The 17,606-nt window shown below is 42.0% G+C and overlaps 1 protein-coding gene across 1 annotated transcript in view; it reads left to right on the top strand.

Annotated features, from left to right (window-relative positions):
- Positions 1 to 17,606, top strand: part of LOC130153806 (von Willebrand factor D and EGF domain-containing protein-like) — a 185,903-nt gene that overhangs the window by 98,932 nt on the left and 69,365 nt on the right. Inside the window, exons 12-17 of the mRNA XM_056349152.1 lie at positions 168 to 304; positions 1,358 to 1,519; positions 5,970 to 6,074; positions 8,650 to 8,764; positions 12,333 to 12,583; positions 13,811 to 14,030. Of these exons, the coding sequence (XP_056205127.1) occupies positions 168 to 304; positions 1,358 to 1,519; positions 5,970 to 6,074; positions 8,650 to 8,764; positions 12,333 to 12,583; positions 13,811 to 14,030 (990 nt within the window). The remainder of the gene's footprint in view (positions 1 to 167; positions 305 to 1,357; positions 1,520 to 5,969; positions 6,075 to 8,649; positions 8,765 to 12,332; positions 12,584 to 13,810; positions 14,031 to 17,606) is intronic.

Genomic DNA, 17,606 nt, shown 5'->3' with positions numbered 1-17,606 from the left:
TGCTTCCCATTTTGACAACTGCTGCTCCTCTTTGCAAGGGAAACTTACATGGAGGCAAGGACGAGCCCAAGGAAAACAATTAAACCTAAACAACAAAATCTCTGGTAAACTAGAATAGAACAGCATGTAAGTGCTACTCTCTAAAGCTTTATCTCTCACCCTTTCAGAGCAAGCTTTGGAAATCACAGGCTTAGAGAACAGGGGCCTCTGCAACATCCGTGCCTCTGACTGCACCAGGATCCGGGTGTTTGGCCTCGGCTTCAGAGAGTCACCCAACCTGCACTGTGAGGTCACCAGGCTGATGGTAAGCAACTTCCCATGGGCTCGTAAAGTACCAATGTCAAACTTGGACATGTTTATATTACAGCTTATTACCCCAAACGGTGCTGAACGCCATCATCTCTCACTGCCACAGCAGGGTGCAAATACCTTCCAAACCCATTGCTAATATGTTTGCTATGAGCGAGGGGAGCTGGAGAGGCTCAGCCCTTTCCAGGAGTGGTTTCTTGGAAATGCACAGCTATGCGTTCTTGCTAATTTTCTCTGTGGGGTTTTGTTGAACTCTTGCTTCGTTCAGCTCAACTGTGGTCCGGTGAAGCCTGAAATCACAATATTATTTCTCATTCTGTACATCTGGAATCGGTACGCTTGGTTGTTTTCCTAAACACATATGAATACTAAGTTTTGTGGTTAAATATAAGGTTTCCTCAACATAGTTACGGAGGCTTTTATTTGAATTTTCTTAGTCATAGCTGAGTACCAAATCAGAAGTTTTAATGAGTATTAAACCCACCTCTTCAGCTAACACTATAATTTTACTATAAACAGCTATACACAGGGTGAATTGCTTGGTGTATCAGCATACTCAGACATGAAGTGTTTGATTAATCTCATAAATCCACCTCATAAAAGACATTCAGCCTGATTCACATTCAGTGCTACCATGCTAAAGAGGCACAGCTGAGATTTGCCTACCATGCCCGCTTAGGGCTCCCTAGGCTTTTAACAAGCAGTGATGTCTTGTGCAGCCGATCTAGGTAATAGCTGACACCACCTTCAAGGAGCAATGAGCTGGCTCCAGAAGCAAACCCAAAGTTGCTCCATCACATTATACTGCCTCATCCCAGTGGCTCAGCCCAAGCGCAGATCACGGCACTTCCTAAATCAATAGACCACTTGCCTGCATAGATGAGCATGGTTTGCTCTTTACTGTGGCTATAGTATCAGCATCATTTCTTTTAAATAATCCATCTGGAAATGCTTTATATTATTAATTAGAAATACAAACATATGTTGACAACTGGAATTTCTTTATACGAGCCTTCAGTTTCTGCACTCTCCTTCTGTTTTACTGTAGCATCTCAATGGTGAATGGATATCAAGAGAACAACAAACCACAAAAGCGGATTTTCTCAGCTCTGAGGCTGTTGACTGCCAGATTCCTCTCCCGAACATTACAGAGACAGAGGCTGTGCACTTTGTGGCCGGTGATGAGCCGTTTGCAAGATGGCAAGTGAAAGTAGGAACTTCTTATGTTTCTAAGAAATTATTTAGGAGGAGAAATTCAGTAGACATAGTAAATTAAAATGCAAAGCACAGTTTTCTTCCCTTCAGAAATGAAAATGCCTGTAGAAATACTCACGTTAATGTCATGTAGGGGAAAAAAACCAACGACCAACCAAACCAATATAAGTTAAAAAACCCTTATCTTTACAGGCAATCTGAAAGTGCAAATTACAATCACTTCTCCAGGTAATCACCTGAGATTGATGCAGTTGTACTAATCAATTGTTAATCATTAGTATTTCATTTCTGGAAATCCCAGCTCAAACTCCTGATTAGGCAGGGAGTGTAAGACAGCTTTGATGCCCTGGTTGCAAGCAAGGGCTGGCACGTGAGCAGGGTTATCATGGGCACGAACTTGGCCTTGAATAACTGCAGGAAGAAGCTTGTGCAGTACCTGCTCATGCCAGGTTCTCTGCTGCAGTTTTAGCCCCTTTTATTCACAAAATGATACCTACTTTCTGAATATTCCCAGGAAATCAGTGTCTTACTGACCCTGCGCTTGCTACCCTTGGTCTTGCTCTCAGCCTGGATGGTTATTTTCTGTAGATTGGTTGGGTTTTATAAGACTGAGATCGTTTAAAGGCTCTATAGCTGAGACAAATATATTGCCATTGTAGGAAAACTGCAGATGTATTTTGAAAATTGCAGCATGTAAAAATGAAAAGCATAAAACACTTCCTGCCTCTCCTGTACCCCGCAGCTGTCTGTACCCCAGACCAGAGACGCGCGCTGCCATGTGCCTTAGGGGAAGCGGAAAGATATTTGCTGGTGTGCATTTTCTAGCCACTCATTTATTTTAAATAGATAGGCAGTTGTGTTTTAAAAGATTAGCGTAAGATCTCTGTGGGAGCAGAGCCTGGCTGCTGGCTGCTGGGGTGGACCTTGGACCATCTTTCTGGAGATGGTGCTGTCAGACAGCAGGCACCAAGGGTGAGTACCTTGGGCAAACACCAAGGCTGAACCAGGAGGGCAGTTCCTCCGCTCAGGGCTCCAAAATTTCTCAAAAGAGATATTGAACTCTGCCAACCATGAGATGAAATGCTGCCTCATGATGGAAGGATCTGAGCAGGAGATGCCCTGGAGTTTCCTGGCCCAGGAGGACAGCTAACATTTTTGCATGTGCACAGGGCTGTTTCTCCAGTGTAACTAGGACAGCTTCCTCACAGCTCAGCTGCATTAAGATGCAGTTTGCTTTCAAGTGCAGCCTTTCAGCCCTGAGGAGGTCTGTACAATTTTTCTCATTTCCCCCCCTCAAAACAGATACAGAATGTCTCTTTCCTTGCACTTAAGTTCAAGAAAACGTCTGCACCTGTAAGCCTTCTGCCCTTTCGCTCCCCTTCAAATCCTGCAGAAAAAACAGGTTGATGGCTATGCAGTGAATGCACAATTAAATCATCTCAGTCCCCATGTGAATCCTAGTTCTCCTGTGGATCCTTTTGCTGATCGAATTGGGAAGGCAGAGCTCAGTGCTGTTTCAAAGGCAGCTGGCCTTACACGGCAGCACAGAGAACAAAACGACAGAGCTTTTCAAGATAAAAAATGATTTGAAACTAATTCCACAGATGTTCAAAAATTCGTGCTTTGGAAAATTCCTGATAAGACTTACTGCAACATTGATCTTCTGTGTTATGTTAATAGATACTTCTTAAAATGTAGGTAAAGGATCTTTCAGAACCAAAAATCAAAACAATTCTTTCTGGAAATATCACTGTTCAATATTTTCATAATCTCTCCCCCTTCCCAAATCAAATTTCAGAGGAATCAGCAAAGTTTCACATAAGCTTTTTTCGCTACCGACGTTAGGGAAACAGGGGCTTGACAAGCTCTTCTCAGGGCTCTTTCATTTTATCTGCTCTTGTATTCATGTTTCAGATTTTGCTCATTCTTTCCATGACATGCTGCCGAACATAGATAAGAAAGTACACGGGGCTACCCTAGAGCGTTTGGTATAATTAGTTTAGATATCAAAATACAAACTTCTGCTTGGGCAGAGGATGACTTGGGCTGTCCACACAGATGCCTGGGTGAAGAGGTGAAAGAGCTTGGCAGGCACTTATCTAATTTGGGAAGCAGGTCTCTCGCTTATCCTCAAGTCATTACCGTTGCCTGTATTTGTCAAGAGCAGAAAAAATATTTGTTAAAAAGCCAGTAAGGCAGAAACTGAATTTGAATTCAGCAAGTTTGTACAGCTTTCATTTTTCATTTACAAACATCTGAACAAGTCAAACTCTATGTGGATTATGAGTGATACAAGTAGCTAAGATTGTTTCATGATGAATGAAATACTTCAAGCAGAAGTGACAAAATTCCTGATTGTCCTGTCTGTCCAGAAGTGGCTCCTTCTTTCCAGATGATATATGTATGTTCAAGCAATCAAGGCACAACTCTAAGGGCATCTTTGGCTTTTAATGGCCAACCAAATTTGAAGAGAGGTTTGCTCAGCTTAGGTCTCATTGAAGTATTTGTTCCACATCACTAAGGTGACTAATGGAAAAACAATTAAAATGGCTATAAACCAACCCAATTCTAAAAAGACACCAAAATGGATGTTTATAATAGAATGTAGAAAAAAAATACAGATTAAAAAAAAAATCAAATTGGCAAGAGTTACATTTCAATCACAATGCTGACTTCAGACAGAACAATTAGTGCAATTTTATAGCTTTTTGTATTTTTCCCTGTCTACCCATTTCTTCACCCATTATTAGCATTGAGACAATATTGGACGCTGTGGTAAAAGAATGAAATTAAATGCAAAGTAAATTGCATTAGGAATAATATATTCTTAATGGAAATCTAGCTGCCAATAAGCATTGCCTTTCAGTGAAGAGCAGGTCTGGAAGGGGGTTACCTGTTTTATTTTTTTCTTTTCTCAAACTGCAGGATAAGTTCTTTACATCTTTTAAAAGAGTTTTTACCTGTAGTATAACGCATAATAGTCTAATAACTCAGCTGAATATGGTGCCCAGGAAAGAACTATGTTTTTCCTTAAAGCTACACCGATGAATTTTACTGAATTTTTGGAACAATAAAAATTAGTCAAAGAAAGTGGTTTCCCTTCCACAATTTCAGATCATGAATATCCATGAATACTGCCTGTTTATCTCCTTGTGTTGGTTTCTGCAGATATAAACACTCAGCTTGCAGTGCATTTTGAGCTGAGAACCATCAAATGTGATACTGTGGGCATATCTACTGTATCAAGTTCTATGAGCTTTCCGATCATTCTTTGTGAACTTATGATAATCAGTGCTTTTTATGAAACATTATTTTTTTCTTTCTGTACTTCTAGTTATCTTTGTTCAATGTAACATACATTCTTTCTGTGAGCTGAAACAGTTTATTAATTTAGCTTCATACACTTGATCTTGTAAAAGTCCCTTGTAAAAGGACCGAGGATGTTTCAGCTTCAAGGTCACAGGAGAGATGGAGGAGGGCTTGGGGGTTGTTTTTATAGCAAGAGGACAGAGGGGTACCTGACCCATCCAAAGCAAAGGACTTGTGAGATCTACTAAACAGCAGCTTTAGTTTGACTGTAAGAAGCCAAAACCTAAAAAAACCCTGACCTGCTGGTGTTCATCAGTGTTTACAGCATGGCTTTCGGCAGGGTTTTGGGGTGTTCTTTAACATCTACACGTTTCAAGAGTCAATGTTTTCTCAAAAGCTAATCCTTTCTATACTTGTCTGGTATCTTTTCATTTCTATTGTAAAAAAATTAAAATATAAACTTACTTAACCCTTCCTTATTGTGTAAGCATTCACATACGAAAAACACCACACTAAATTAAGGCTTTCTAAATTACCTAAAGGTACAGGGAATTGTAAGCTGGGACAGAAAGTGGCTGTTCTAATATAACTGCCTATGGAAATGGGACTGTTGTTCTCTGGTATTATCCACCCTAGCAGGTTTTGTTAATATTAATTTAAAATCACCTGTAAAATATGCATCTTCTTCTTTTTCTTTTTTTTTTCTTTTTTTTTTTTTTTTTTTATCCCAAGGATTTTACTTACTGATTTGCCATTAGTACAAAAGTGGTCCTGAATTTCAGCTAAAAAAAAATCTTAATTTCACTTCACAATTCCTTGAAAGACCCCCTTGTCATACTTGCATATAGTTTGCACGATTGTATGGTAAAAAAAAACTGGGAAAAAAAAAACACCTAACAGCAATCAGAAAAGTTGAATGCCAGCTAAGCCGAAAGATCTTTTGGTTATTAATGAAGAGTTTCCAGTTTGGAGCATTAAGCAATTTGTTAGCTTGCAGCACAGCCACTCACAAGTGGTTTAATTTATCTCTCTGGCAAGCATCCAGTTCAAGGGGGCAACGGTATATGCTCAAAAATGAGCAGACAGTCTCCATATGGAACATTATTACTTATAAGGATGATTTTTGTATCATTTAGATCACTAACGATGGCTTCCAGTACAGTAATTCCAGAGTGCTGACCCTGTACGACGCGGTCTGCCAGGCCTGCCAATTCCATCCAACCGGACTTTGTAAATTAAAGGTAATTTAAAGATCATAAAGGTTTAATACGGATCGTTCATCTCTTCCTTAGCCCTCTCCCTCCCTTTGATGTACTGCGCATAATAACGGCTTTAGAAGAAGAAAATCTGTTTCATAGGTCAGCTGCACAGCCCAACACTTTTCTCTCTTTCACAATCTCTCTGTGATATTTTATTTTTTTTCGTATTTACGTGGGCTATGAATACCTGATAGAGCATGCTTTATGACGGACCTTTCTCAGACAGACGCTTCCAGAAAGGCCATGGCTGACCATATTTATGCTTTGCAGCTGTAAATGGAGTAAATAAAGCTGAGGACCCTCCCCGAAAGGCAGCTTAGCTTCACTCGCGAGGTGCCTGCTGGCAAGGGCACCGCAGCTGTGAGGTATATCATTTCTATACCCATTTTCCGCCTTAGCAAGAGGTATACGAAGATGCCTGTTATACAGCTTTTGTCATGTGAAAACACCCTTGAGAGAACGTAAAACATTCTTGCTTACATTAAACACTGCTAAGTATGAACATATAGCACTCTGACAGCTTCAGAACTGTAATCCAAAGTCTGGTTTTGGCCACATTTTAAACTGCCAACATGCCCATGCCAGGAACTGCCTGGAGAGCACCATAAGCCTCTGCTTTCCCATGGACTTATTAGTGTAACATCCCTCATTCCTTAAAAAAAACCCAACTTTCCTGGGCCTTATTTTCCACGGAGCCGTGTTAGTCAGCCTTGCTGGTTTTCACCGGGGCTTCAAAGAAAACTTTTGTTGGAGGGTGTCGGGTGGGATATTAGGATGTGCTGACCCTGCCTTCCCGCCCTGAGGCCAGTGTGAGTGCCCAGAGACCACCGGGCTGCGTTTTTATACAATGAAGATTAATCAGGTGTATCTCATCTCACCTGCCCCCCTGCTCTCTTTAATGCTAATGGAAAAACACAGCGCTCACACCGGGTACCAACACAAAAAAAACCTTCACATTTTTTTCAAATAAATCGGTAAATAGAAATGATTTTACGGGCCCATGCGGTGGGCTGCGCCGCTTCGCGCCCCCCCCCCCCCCCCCCCCCCCCCCCGCGCTGGGCAGAGCGGGGGCACGGGCGGCTCCCGGGCCGCGGGCAGCGCTCGCCGGGTCCCGACACGGGGCCACCGCCCGCCACCCGCCCCGGGCCCGGCCCGGCGGGGCGGCCAGGAACACCCCCGGCCCCCCGGGGGGCTCGTCCCCCCCGGCCCCCGCCCCGGGAGGGCTCCTCACGGCCGCTCCCCCGCGGGGCTCCGCGGGCCCCGGGGCACGGCCCGCCCGGCCGGGGGCTGCCCGCGGGCCCGGGGGCGGCTCCGCTCCGGCGCCGGGAGCCCCCCCCGCCGCCGCCCGCCCCGGCCCGGGTGCCGCGGGGCCGCTCCGCTGCCGGGGCCTCGCTCCTCTCTCCCGTCCCGCCGGGGCGGTGCCGGCTTCTCCCGCTGTCCCCTGCCGTGCCGGGGGCTTCGGCCGCGGCCAGCGGCGGGCCCGGCTGGGAGCCGGCGGGCCCGGGCTCCCTCCCGCCCGGGGGCAGCGCCCGCAGCAGCGCCCGCAGCACCGGCCCGGTACAGCCAAACCACTTAAATTTCAGATTAAAATAATTGTGTCTGAGCCATTTCAATTAAAGCTAGTGTGGGGTTTTTTTGTCGAAGGCTTTCCTTGCTCCTACATTTTCAAAACTCACAAATACGTGCGTTCCCTCCATGCGCTGGTGGTCTCCAGGGACTGTAACAATCTCTATCCTAAGATGCTTCAAGGGACTATTTGAACTCGGCTTCCAACTGCATCAGATCACGTTCTAATTACCCCTCTTATAACATTACTTCAGAATATCTAAATTGCATTCAGAAAAGGGGACAAAAAAAATGTTTCAATTAGGGGACATTTTATACCAGGCCATTTCACAATCTGTGTCCTTTTATGGATCCCATTCTGTACCATGCTATCACATCAGAAAAAACCCTCATCTTTTTCATCAGAACATCAAGCCTTTGAAAACAATGTAATAAAATCTAATTAACATCCAGATTTTAATGTTGAAGGTCTGCCACATGCTATCATGTCAGGGCAATTATGAGAGTCCTTTTTGTTTCTCTACCTTACCCATTAATCTTAAAGCAGTATTATTTAAAGTACTCACTAATATACTTTGGAAAAGAACTTTGAGAAACTAATGAAGCAGTGGGCAGAAACCGCAGGGCCAGTACCAGGGCACACATCAGCCTCTGAAAAGCGATGTGTGTTCGAGGGAAGGGAGATGGAAAAACGCCTGCTGAAAAAAAATCATATTCTGTTGCAGTCACTTATGACAAGCAATATCACATGTTTTCTAAGCTAAAACGTTCAAAGCCACAAGGATCTCAAACTGAAACTGGAAAACCTACATGTCTTGTTTTCTCCCTGTCAGGAGAAAGTACTAGCGGTTTTTTGCTACCATTTTACTGTTTCAAGAGACAAGCGAGCTTCTGCTTATTCCAGAATATTAACTGCTAATTTCTTATCTATCTCATTTCTTTTTTCCTTGCCTCGAACTTCCACCCATTTTTATCTCCCTTTTTTTGGCAGGAGAATACTTGCAATATAGATGGACTTTGCTACGGCGAAGGAGAGTCAAGCCCTACCAGTCCTTGTCTTCTCTGTGAACCTGGCATTTCTAAGTTCACCTGGTCTATTAATGAAAGTAAGACATTTTTTTCTAAGATTTAAAAACACTTCTCTGGAAATTTGTGACTCGGTCTATGAAATACTTTGCTCCTTCATTTGACTAACATGAATCCATCTTGCTTAGTGAGCATGGACTGGACAGTTTGCACTGGGAGCAACTGGGTGCACCAGAAATGCAGACTGACCAGAAATAGACAGTATTCCACTGCATGCTCTGTGCATCTGGGCATGTGTCTTGTTCCGGCTGAAACCTGACAAATCTCAAATTAGAAAAACCTGAAAATGAACATTTGATATGCCAGTGCCCCACACAGTGCCCAAGTCTGTCAGCTAAAGGTGATGGACCCTAAATACCTCTCTCATCATCTTGCAGGTACCAATCTTTAAGGGACTAATTTTGGGGAAAACACTGTTTTTAAACCGCTAGTGTATATTTTTGATACCTGGAAGAACTGTTTGCTTTCCCTGAGCCAAATCCTATGAAATGCCACACAAAACACCTTGGCTTGGCAGGGAGTCTAAGTGACAGGGATCAGCCACTCATTACCTCCACTGCTGCGGAACCTAAAGGCTCCTTCTGCAGCTGTGGTGGCAGGGGTCATGGAGGGGGCTGCCTTTTGAAGCACCTCCTGAATGCTGAGGACTTAATCATAGCTTTTTCATGGCTACATCCCCAGTGTAAATTCCAGATTTCAAACAGAGCTTTTGAAATGTAATGTAAGTAAATGACAGCCATTACTTACTGCATGCTTTAGGGATAACACATGTTTCTCACAGCATTATCCTCACAGCACATCTCCCCACCTACATGAGCATATTTGAATCTGGTCAATATGACGATTATATTACTGCTTTTATGTAGATTCATGTGTTGGCTCTAGAAATAGTTTCTCTGCACTTTTAGGTTCTGTAAACACAAGCAAATTACAGAAAGGTATGTGAGTGACAGGACCAGTTTGCTTTGTTTGTTTGCAGTTTTATATTCCTTTAGGGTGACTAGGTCAGCAGGACCCTTCTGGAAGGAGAGGAAGATTGCTCTTGTCCTTGGGGAACAGCTGGGGATGCTCAGGGACAGAGGCTCCTAGAGAGTGCAAGGTATGGCAGCAGAAACGGCGAGAGCTGTATCACAGTGGCTGGAGCACATAGCTCCAGTGGAGACACTGCTGAGGAGAGCGGTGAGCAGACACGCTCTCCTCCAAGGTGACAGAAAGGCCCTTGAGAAGGACCAGAAAGGACCCAACAGTTTCCAGCAACACAAGAAGCCACAAGTAGTCTGAAAACAATTTTGGAAGCAAGAACACAATAAGAAGGGAGAGAGTTGTTCATGAGTCCTTTTAATCCCTATTCCACGATAGCCACCTTGAATTTTCTCTATTTAAAAACTTCCACCTCTAGTTATGTCCTAAAAGATCCGGCTTTTGGAATTTAAACCCCTCCATCAGGAAGAGTTGTAGGAAGATCCATCCCAAGTGTTGACCAACTAAAAATCCCATTGAATGTTACTTGGATGAGTAATTAAAATGCCTATGGGAAAGCCAGACCTGAAAAAGAGCTTGTACACCTGAAAGGAAAAAACCATACCTTTTTAGGTTTGGTTATATAGGTTATATAACCTATGTATTTGGTTATATATATATATAGGGATATAGTTTAATCTAATGAGAGAAATCATCTGTGACTCCCCAACTTTGCTCCCTTTCCATCATTCCATCGTGTCAGCCACAGCAGCAACGTTTCTAGGGATGAGCTGACCCCGATTGCTATATAGACAGACTCATACCATATCAATACTCATACCAAGACAGTTTGATTTTAAAATTCAGAAAATGGCTTAAAAGGGGAAAAGTGCGTTTGTTTTGGAACTTATAAAGCTAGAAGTGGTTTGGGAAATCTGAAACAGATCACTGTTCACATTTTTTTAATTATGAAATTTTAAAATACTGAAATGAAATGTTTTTTCAGACTTGTTTTCAAAATTGCAAAAAACTTTTTAAAAGTTTGCATTATTTGGGAGAGTGTAGAGAGATATATATACACACTGGATGGCAAGGAGATCTCTGGGGAATGAAACACCCTTCATCACAAACTACTTTCAGAATATCTGATTTTATGTTATTTTGTGTCTACAACTTCTCGTTACCCTCCATCCAGTTAACACCTTTGTGTTTATCTGTAAATGCATACCCAGCATCAATATTTCATTGGTTACTTTGGGCACAACTTTTATGGGCTCCATGGTTTGAGTGTCTGGGAAATAAAAGGTAAATTAATAGATGGAAGCTTTCAACAGTTATGCCAGGACAATCTGCTGGACAAGCATTTTAGAAAGCTCTTGATAGCACAGCAGCAATGAGTGGGGAGACACATTTAAATAATTGCATAATATGAGACATGTTATGGAAAGCAAAGTTTGATAAAAGGATATGCACCACAAAAAAACCCATAATGATGGCTTCCCACAAGCATAATGCAAGGACACATGCAGTCCTTATGAGAACTCATATATGGTTTATAATTTTAGAGCGTGGGTTGAAATTAATCCTCAGTATTAGAAATGTACTTTAAGTTAAACATAACTACAGCCAAATGACATTGTGAGAAGATTCCTTTAAATATCAATACATGTCAATTTGTACTGCTGGTTTAAGAGGAAGGATGGCTTGAGACTGAGGAGGCTTAGGACATGGAGACAAAATTCCTGGCCCTGCAACAGAGCTGCTGTCACCTCAGGGTACTCATCCGATCTTACTTTTCCTTGGTTACTAATTAAAGAATGCAATATTTTTCTCTACCTTGTCCTCCTTACCTATTTATATTGTAAGTATCTTCAAGTAGCGTTTGTCTTCTATTGTAAAATAGCCTTGTATATTTAGGCTTTTTTCTTCATTAAGGAAATACTGAATGTAAACAGCACCACTAGAAAAAGCAATGCCAATGGTGACATGATATGCACTACTTCACGGGGGATAGACAGTCTCAGCATCACTGACGTACTTCTGCTGGCACTGAAAAGACCTTTATTCCTCATGAAATGTGCAACTGAATTCAGACAAACTGCTCAGGCTTAATTACTACTCACGTGTAAAGACAGGAGAGTCTATTCAATGGAAGAATTACACAAAAGTCGTCGTCGTCCCCTTCCCCCTGGAGCTGCCCACCCAATTCATTTGTCATTCATAATTATAAAATTGAGTTTACTTATATTTAAATGGATAGATGACAGAGTGGTAGATAGAATGAAAATCTATCTGTAAGTATTAGAAATACAATTAAGAATTGGGGGACCAGTGGGAGGTTACAGAAGTCATGTCTGATCTCCTCCCATGTCTCAGCTAACACCAAAAGTAATCAAAGTTCAGTATAGGAGAAATGTTCAGTATATGGCATGAAAAATAGAGGATGAAAAAGGTGTACTTTTGGGTGAAGCCATGTGCTGCCTCTAACATCTAAATCGCTTCCTCTGTCACTCTCGGGGTACATTCTGTACCTTTCCCTGAGAGCAGTCCTAGAGAGACCCACGCTGTGAAACTTTACATGGGAGAAACTGGAACTTTTGTAATCTTGGTTTCATTTTTGCTGTTTAGACAACCTGCCTCCTGTGTTCCAGGCCCCCTCCAGCCAGCTGCTGACATTTATTGGTGAGAATTTTGTTTACCAGTTAATAGCAGTGGATCCCGAAGGGTCAGCTGTGCTCTTCGTCTTAGAGTCTGGGCCACAGGATGCCAGGCTCTCTCCTGCTGGCCTTCTTATCTGGAAAGTTGATTCAGAAGAAATGCAGACCTTTGAATTCACTGTGTCAGATGAATGCAATGCACAGAGCAGATACTCTATTGAGGTAAGGAAATGAACACTTTAAAAGAAAAAAACAAAACAAACCTGTTTATCATGCCATTGCTTTGGTGCAATTGTCATTATAGCTAATAATTTGTTTCTGTCTCGAAAACGAAGACTTCAGCTATTTCCTCATAAGTGTATATTATCCAGCACAGCAATAATGATCATTAATGGATTAAATATCTCTGAGACCATAGAAACTATATATACAAGGAACAAGAGAGAGTGTTATTGATTTCAAAGAACACTCTTGCAGAGCCTTTTAATGGTTCATTAATCTGCTTTAAAATTCACATTCTGCATTTGGATTGCAGAAAAAAAGCATATAACATAAAAGACCAAGTTTTAGCTATAAAAGGGAGATTATAACTCATTCTCAATGATATTTTTAGCGGATGTCTTGCTCTTATGTCATTACTCCACACTTTAAGTTTCTTGGCAGAGCTGGTGCATTGCTTTGTCTTTATTGTATAGCCTAACATTAATCCTGGGATAGGACGAGCTAATAAAGTGGGATGCAGACTCCTGACATAAGAACAGTTTTGTAAGGAAAGACTGTCATTCCTAAAGATCCCTATTTTAACTCATTCAAACCACTATCATAAAAAATATCAATTTGCTGAACCCACAAGCAAAGGGGAAACTAGAGTCTAAATACAGTTTTAATGGAAACATTTCAAACCAGACCTATGTTTAACTAGGTGAGATAATACAGAGGTTTGAATCTGTCGGAATGCTGTTCTTGTATGCAGGTGAAATACAAGTAGGGACCTCTCTTCCCTGAAGAGAGAGACCAGCAAAGGAATGCCACAGTCATGTTCCTGCCTGGGAGCTGTTTGTTGTGTGAAACTGTAAGGAAAGCAGGCAGGCAAAGAGAAAAGATTTTTCATTTCTTCTTTGAAGAATAAGGAACAAATTTTGCCCTTAGATACTATGTAAAAACTGCTGTTATAGAAAACAGGATTTATTTTTTTCTGGTAAGAAGTTAGAATGCGCCCCTAAATGATGAAGAGAAATATCCCTTTAAAGTCAAGCTTTCAGTCAAATAAATAAGTATGCTGAATGTGAGACCATCTATCTAGACAAAGGAGAATGGTTAGAAAAAATAACCATAAATAAGATAACATGTTTGCACTGCAAATCTGTCCCTTCCTAAAGGGTAACAATATACCTCTCAGATGTGATTATTTGGAGGAATCTTATCATGACTCCCTTTTGCTTTCCTCAGGTTGGAGTGAAGCCCTGCAGCTGCCTCAATGGTGGAACATGTGTTACTAATATTAAATTCCCTCCAGGCCTTGGTGAATACCTGTGCTTATGTCCAAATGGATTTGATGGGGAATTTTGCCAGGAAGATATTAATGACTGCAAATCCAACCCCTGTGGCAGTGGAACATGCGTGGACAGTGTGGATAGCTACTTTTGTAAATGTCCCCCTGGCTTGGGAGGTAACACCTCACTGTTTCCATCTCTGATTTAACTGAAGACATGTTGTGCAACAGGATTTTTTGAGTCCAGCATGACCACAAGCATCTGTCAAGACATAAGCCTCCTCTTCTGCTCCCATGGCTCAGCTTTAGACAGATAGAAAATGTGCAAACCCAGCTATCTAATTATCCATGATCAAGGAAGGAAAAATGACCTAAGGCTCTGTGGTCCTGAAACATCACTCAGGGAGGGCTGATCTCCTCCCTGATCTCAGTTTCCACCTCCTTATTTCTCATGGATCTGTCCATCCATGAGATGAGTGAGGAGAAGACTGAGTGAAAGAGAGAATAGGCAAAGATCCACCACCCTTTTGCACTCCACAGAATTTGACTAAATCAAGCCAACATAAGAACTGGGAATGAATGATTCTTCTATGTCTAGGAAGGAGAAGTAGATATGAAAAACATGCAAAAACAAATTGTCCTTTAGTCCCACTTGAAACTTCACTAAATTTAAACATTAGAAGACCACAAGTGTATCTGGTTGTCAGGCATGGTGGTAGAACAAAATCTAACCTTTCAAACTGTTCAGGGCTGGCCAAAATATGATTTTAAAAGATGAAAGGAAGATGAATGATCACATCACCAAAAAAAGATTCTGTTAGTAAAGCAGAATGAAAAGCACAAATAGGAGGAGTTGGAGAACAAAATGCAATGATGCCAGAGGTGGATGCAAGACACATGATGCAAACAGGAATGGAGTAAAGACCTGAAGTGTGAGGAGAACGAGAAGCACCTAATACGTAACACGGATCAGGAGAGAACATGTGTGTACCTATCAAGCAATTTACAGTCAGCTTCACTGCACTCAGGATGTCTGTGAATGATTCACACACATGAAAAAGCACTTGTGACAGCACGGGACGATGACGGCCCCATGCTCTGCAGACTGGAAACAGCAGAGGCAGCTGTTAGACTCTGCCCCATTTAGTTGCTGGAGTTTGGCTGAGCCAAGTCACTGTTGAGTCTCATAGAGCGCCCACCACCTCCTCCAAGCTGGGACCCACACCCCAGCTGCTCATAACACCACTCGCTTCCAACATAACAGATTTTCACATTGGCCTAAACTCACCTTCTCCTGGAGTTGCACAGACGTTGTCTTTTCATTTCCAGTTTAGATCGTCAGGAGGTACGAGGCAGAGCTGAACATGCAGGACCTGAACAGGATTTCTAAACCTGTCACTTGCTTTGCTTTGCAAAGGTGCAGTTAAAACAACCCCCTCTCAGCCAGGCTGCTGTGTAGTCAATAGGAAAGTAAAGACATTGCATTACTGTCTGTTCTTGTCAGAGTCAAGTTAGCCTCCCGCAAGTGAAACGTGCTAACTGAATCTGTGTTAGAGCACCTCTTGGACCAGAACCGTTTCAAAAGCAGACTAAGAAAAAAACACCTTAGGCTGAGCTCAGATTTCAGTCACTGAACCCATCCCAAACACTACTCTGTTCACATACAGAAGCATGAATGAATTCATGAGACCCATAATGTTGGCTGCTGTGCTGTGCTATAGGTTTGAAAAATGTAGAAGTAACATCAAATGCACATAATTATTACTGTTTAGTGTATATATGTAGAAGAAACTAAATTTTATACAAGAGCAATGAACAGTTTTTGCACAAAGGGCTCATGCAGGCAGCAAGGTACCCTTTCTGCCTCTCATCAGTTCATGAAACCTTCTTTGCTTTGGTCATGTGGGACTGCAAGTCCAGATTTCTTTAACTATAAAATTCCAGCAGAAATGCTAAAAATTATTCAGATGTGGAAGTTCAGAAAAATGGCCTAAAAGATCTGTGACAGTATCGACGCCAGGTAATGCAACCAAATAGATAAAACCTGCTGCTGTCCAAAGTGTCTGTGCCACTGGGACTCTACCGATGCAAGAACGCACAAGCCTAAGTATGGAGAATAAAGTTAGAAAAGGAAAGTTTGATCAAAATACCAACCAAACCCAAACCAAACAATCATACACAGAATGTCTTGAATCCCCCTGGAAATAACATTCCTATGAGCACAGGGAAATTTGCGAACCTTTTAGGCTGTGTTGGGGTAAACACTGGAGATCTACAATGAGAATAAGTAGTTATTGCCTGTAAGGAGATGGAGTCGATGAATAAAAAACAATATAATTCTATGAGTTAATAACTTCAGTAGATCTGCTCCTGTTGTTTGATCTTCACCAGTTTCACACTGCTGTCCTCACTTTACGGGCTATTGCACATGGAGTGAAATCAAGCTCTATTATTCCATATAAAATAGACTACCATAATTACAACACATTGTTTATAAATTCACGTGGAGCATATTCTGAAATGTGTCCCTCATTCTTACACAAACACTAAAGAATTCAATATCTACCACTGAAAACAACGCACTTAAAGGCAACATACAGCTGACTATAGAGACAAGGGCACAGGACACCTTGATGGCCGGGAAACACCAGGTAGACCGAACCCTTAATTCTTGCCAACTTAAATAAAAGTGCACGGGTTCTGCTGTTTTTCCCTAGCCCAAAATGCTAAACACAAACAACAGAAAAAAAAAGATATGGTTGAGTGAAAGAGGAATACATCTCAAAGTTTTAATAGCAGGTGAAAAATTATAAGCAAGTGGAGCTGAAAGCCAGCTGGGAAGTAGATGATTTTACTTCAGGGCAGGTTCTGTGACAACAATAAAAGCTCATCCTTGATGGTGTGTTTATGCCTCAATTCCCCAGAAAACCATCAATAATCTAATGAGAAGGCAACACTATACTGCTCAACGACAGCACCACTTCACCATCAAATCTTTACAAATTATAGTGAACAGGTAGTGGAAACGAAAAAATTAACTCTTTTGAGAGCTTCCCAACACCACGGCAAAAGAAGCAGCAGCACAGGGAACACTGTGCTGCCAAGCAGTACCCAGTCAGCTGCACCGGTGTATCTCAGGCAATGTAAGGGTACGATGCAGGAACAGGAGCAAGGCAGGGAGAGAACCCACTGGAAAACCAGGGAGAAGGATGACTCCAGAATTATTACTACTTTGCATTTCTGCAGAGACTTATAAGCATTTATCTCATCGAGTGTTCAAAGCTCATTCAGTTTTCCTTGACATTGTTAACAAGATAACAAGAATTCCTGTTGTTTCTTCGTTTGGCCACTGAAAGCAAGAACATCACCCATCTGAGAACCCAGCTCCTTGAAAACTTGATCTCAATCACAAGACCATTCTTTCTTTCCCCTAATGCCAGCGATTAATATAAAACTGGGGGGTGGATAGGAATATGAAATTAATTTCATCTTACTTTTCAGGAAACTGAAGAAACCCCCAAGATTTGTTCATGGTTTGTAACAACTCTAGAGTCCCTGGAGGAGACTGCCTGTGCCTTGCAGTCAGCTTAACATGAGCACAGGCAAAAAGTCTTTCTCTGCATCTGCAGGTGGTCAGCTGCTCTCAAGGCATAAAAGGACTTTATCATCTCAGGCAATTTCCCATGCAGGGATGGAGAAATAGAGCTGGCACAGAAACAGGTGTTTCAACATTGCAACCTGAAGATTTTTTAT

The sequence above is a fragment of the Falco biarmicus genome, chromosome 8, assembly GCF_023638135.1.
Source record: "Falco biarmicus isolate bFalBia1 chromosome 8, bFalBia1.pri, whole genome shotgun sequence".
Classification (NCBI taxonomy): domain Eukaryota; kingdom Metazoa; phylum Chordata; class Aves; order Falconiformes; family Falconidae; genus Falco; species Falco biarmicus.
This window is presented reverse-complemented; position numbering and strand designations above follow the sequence as displayed.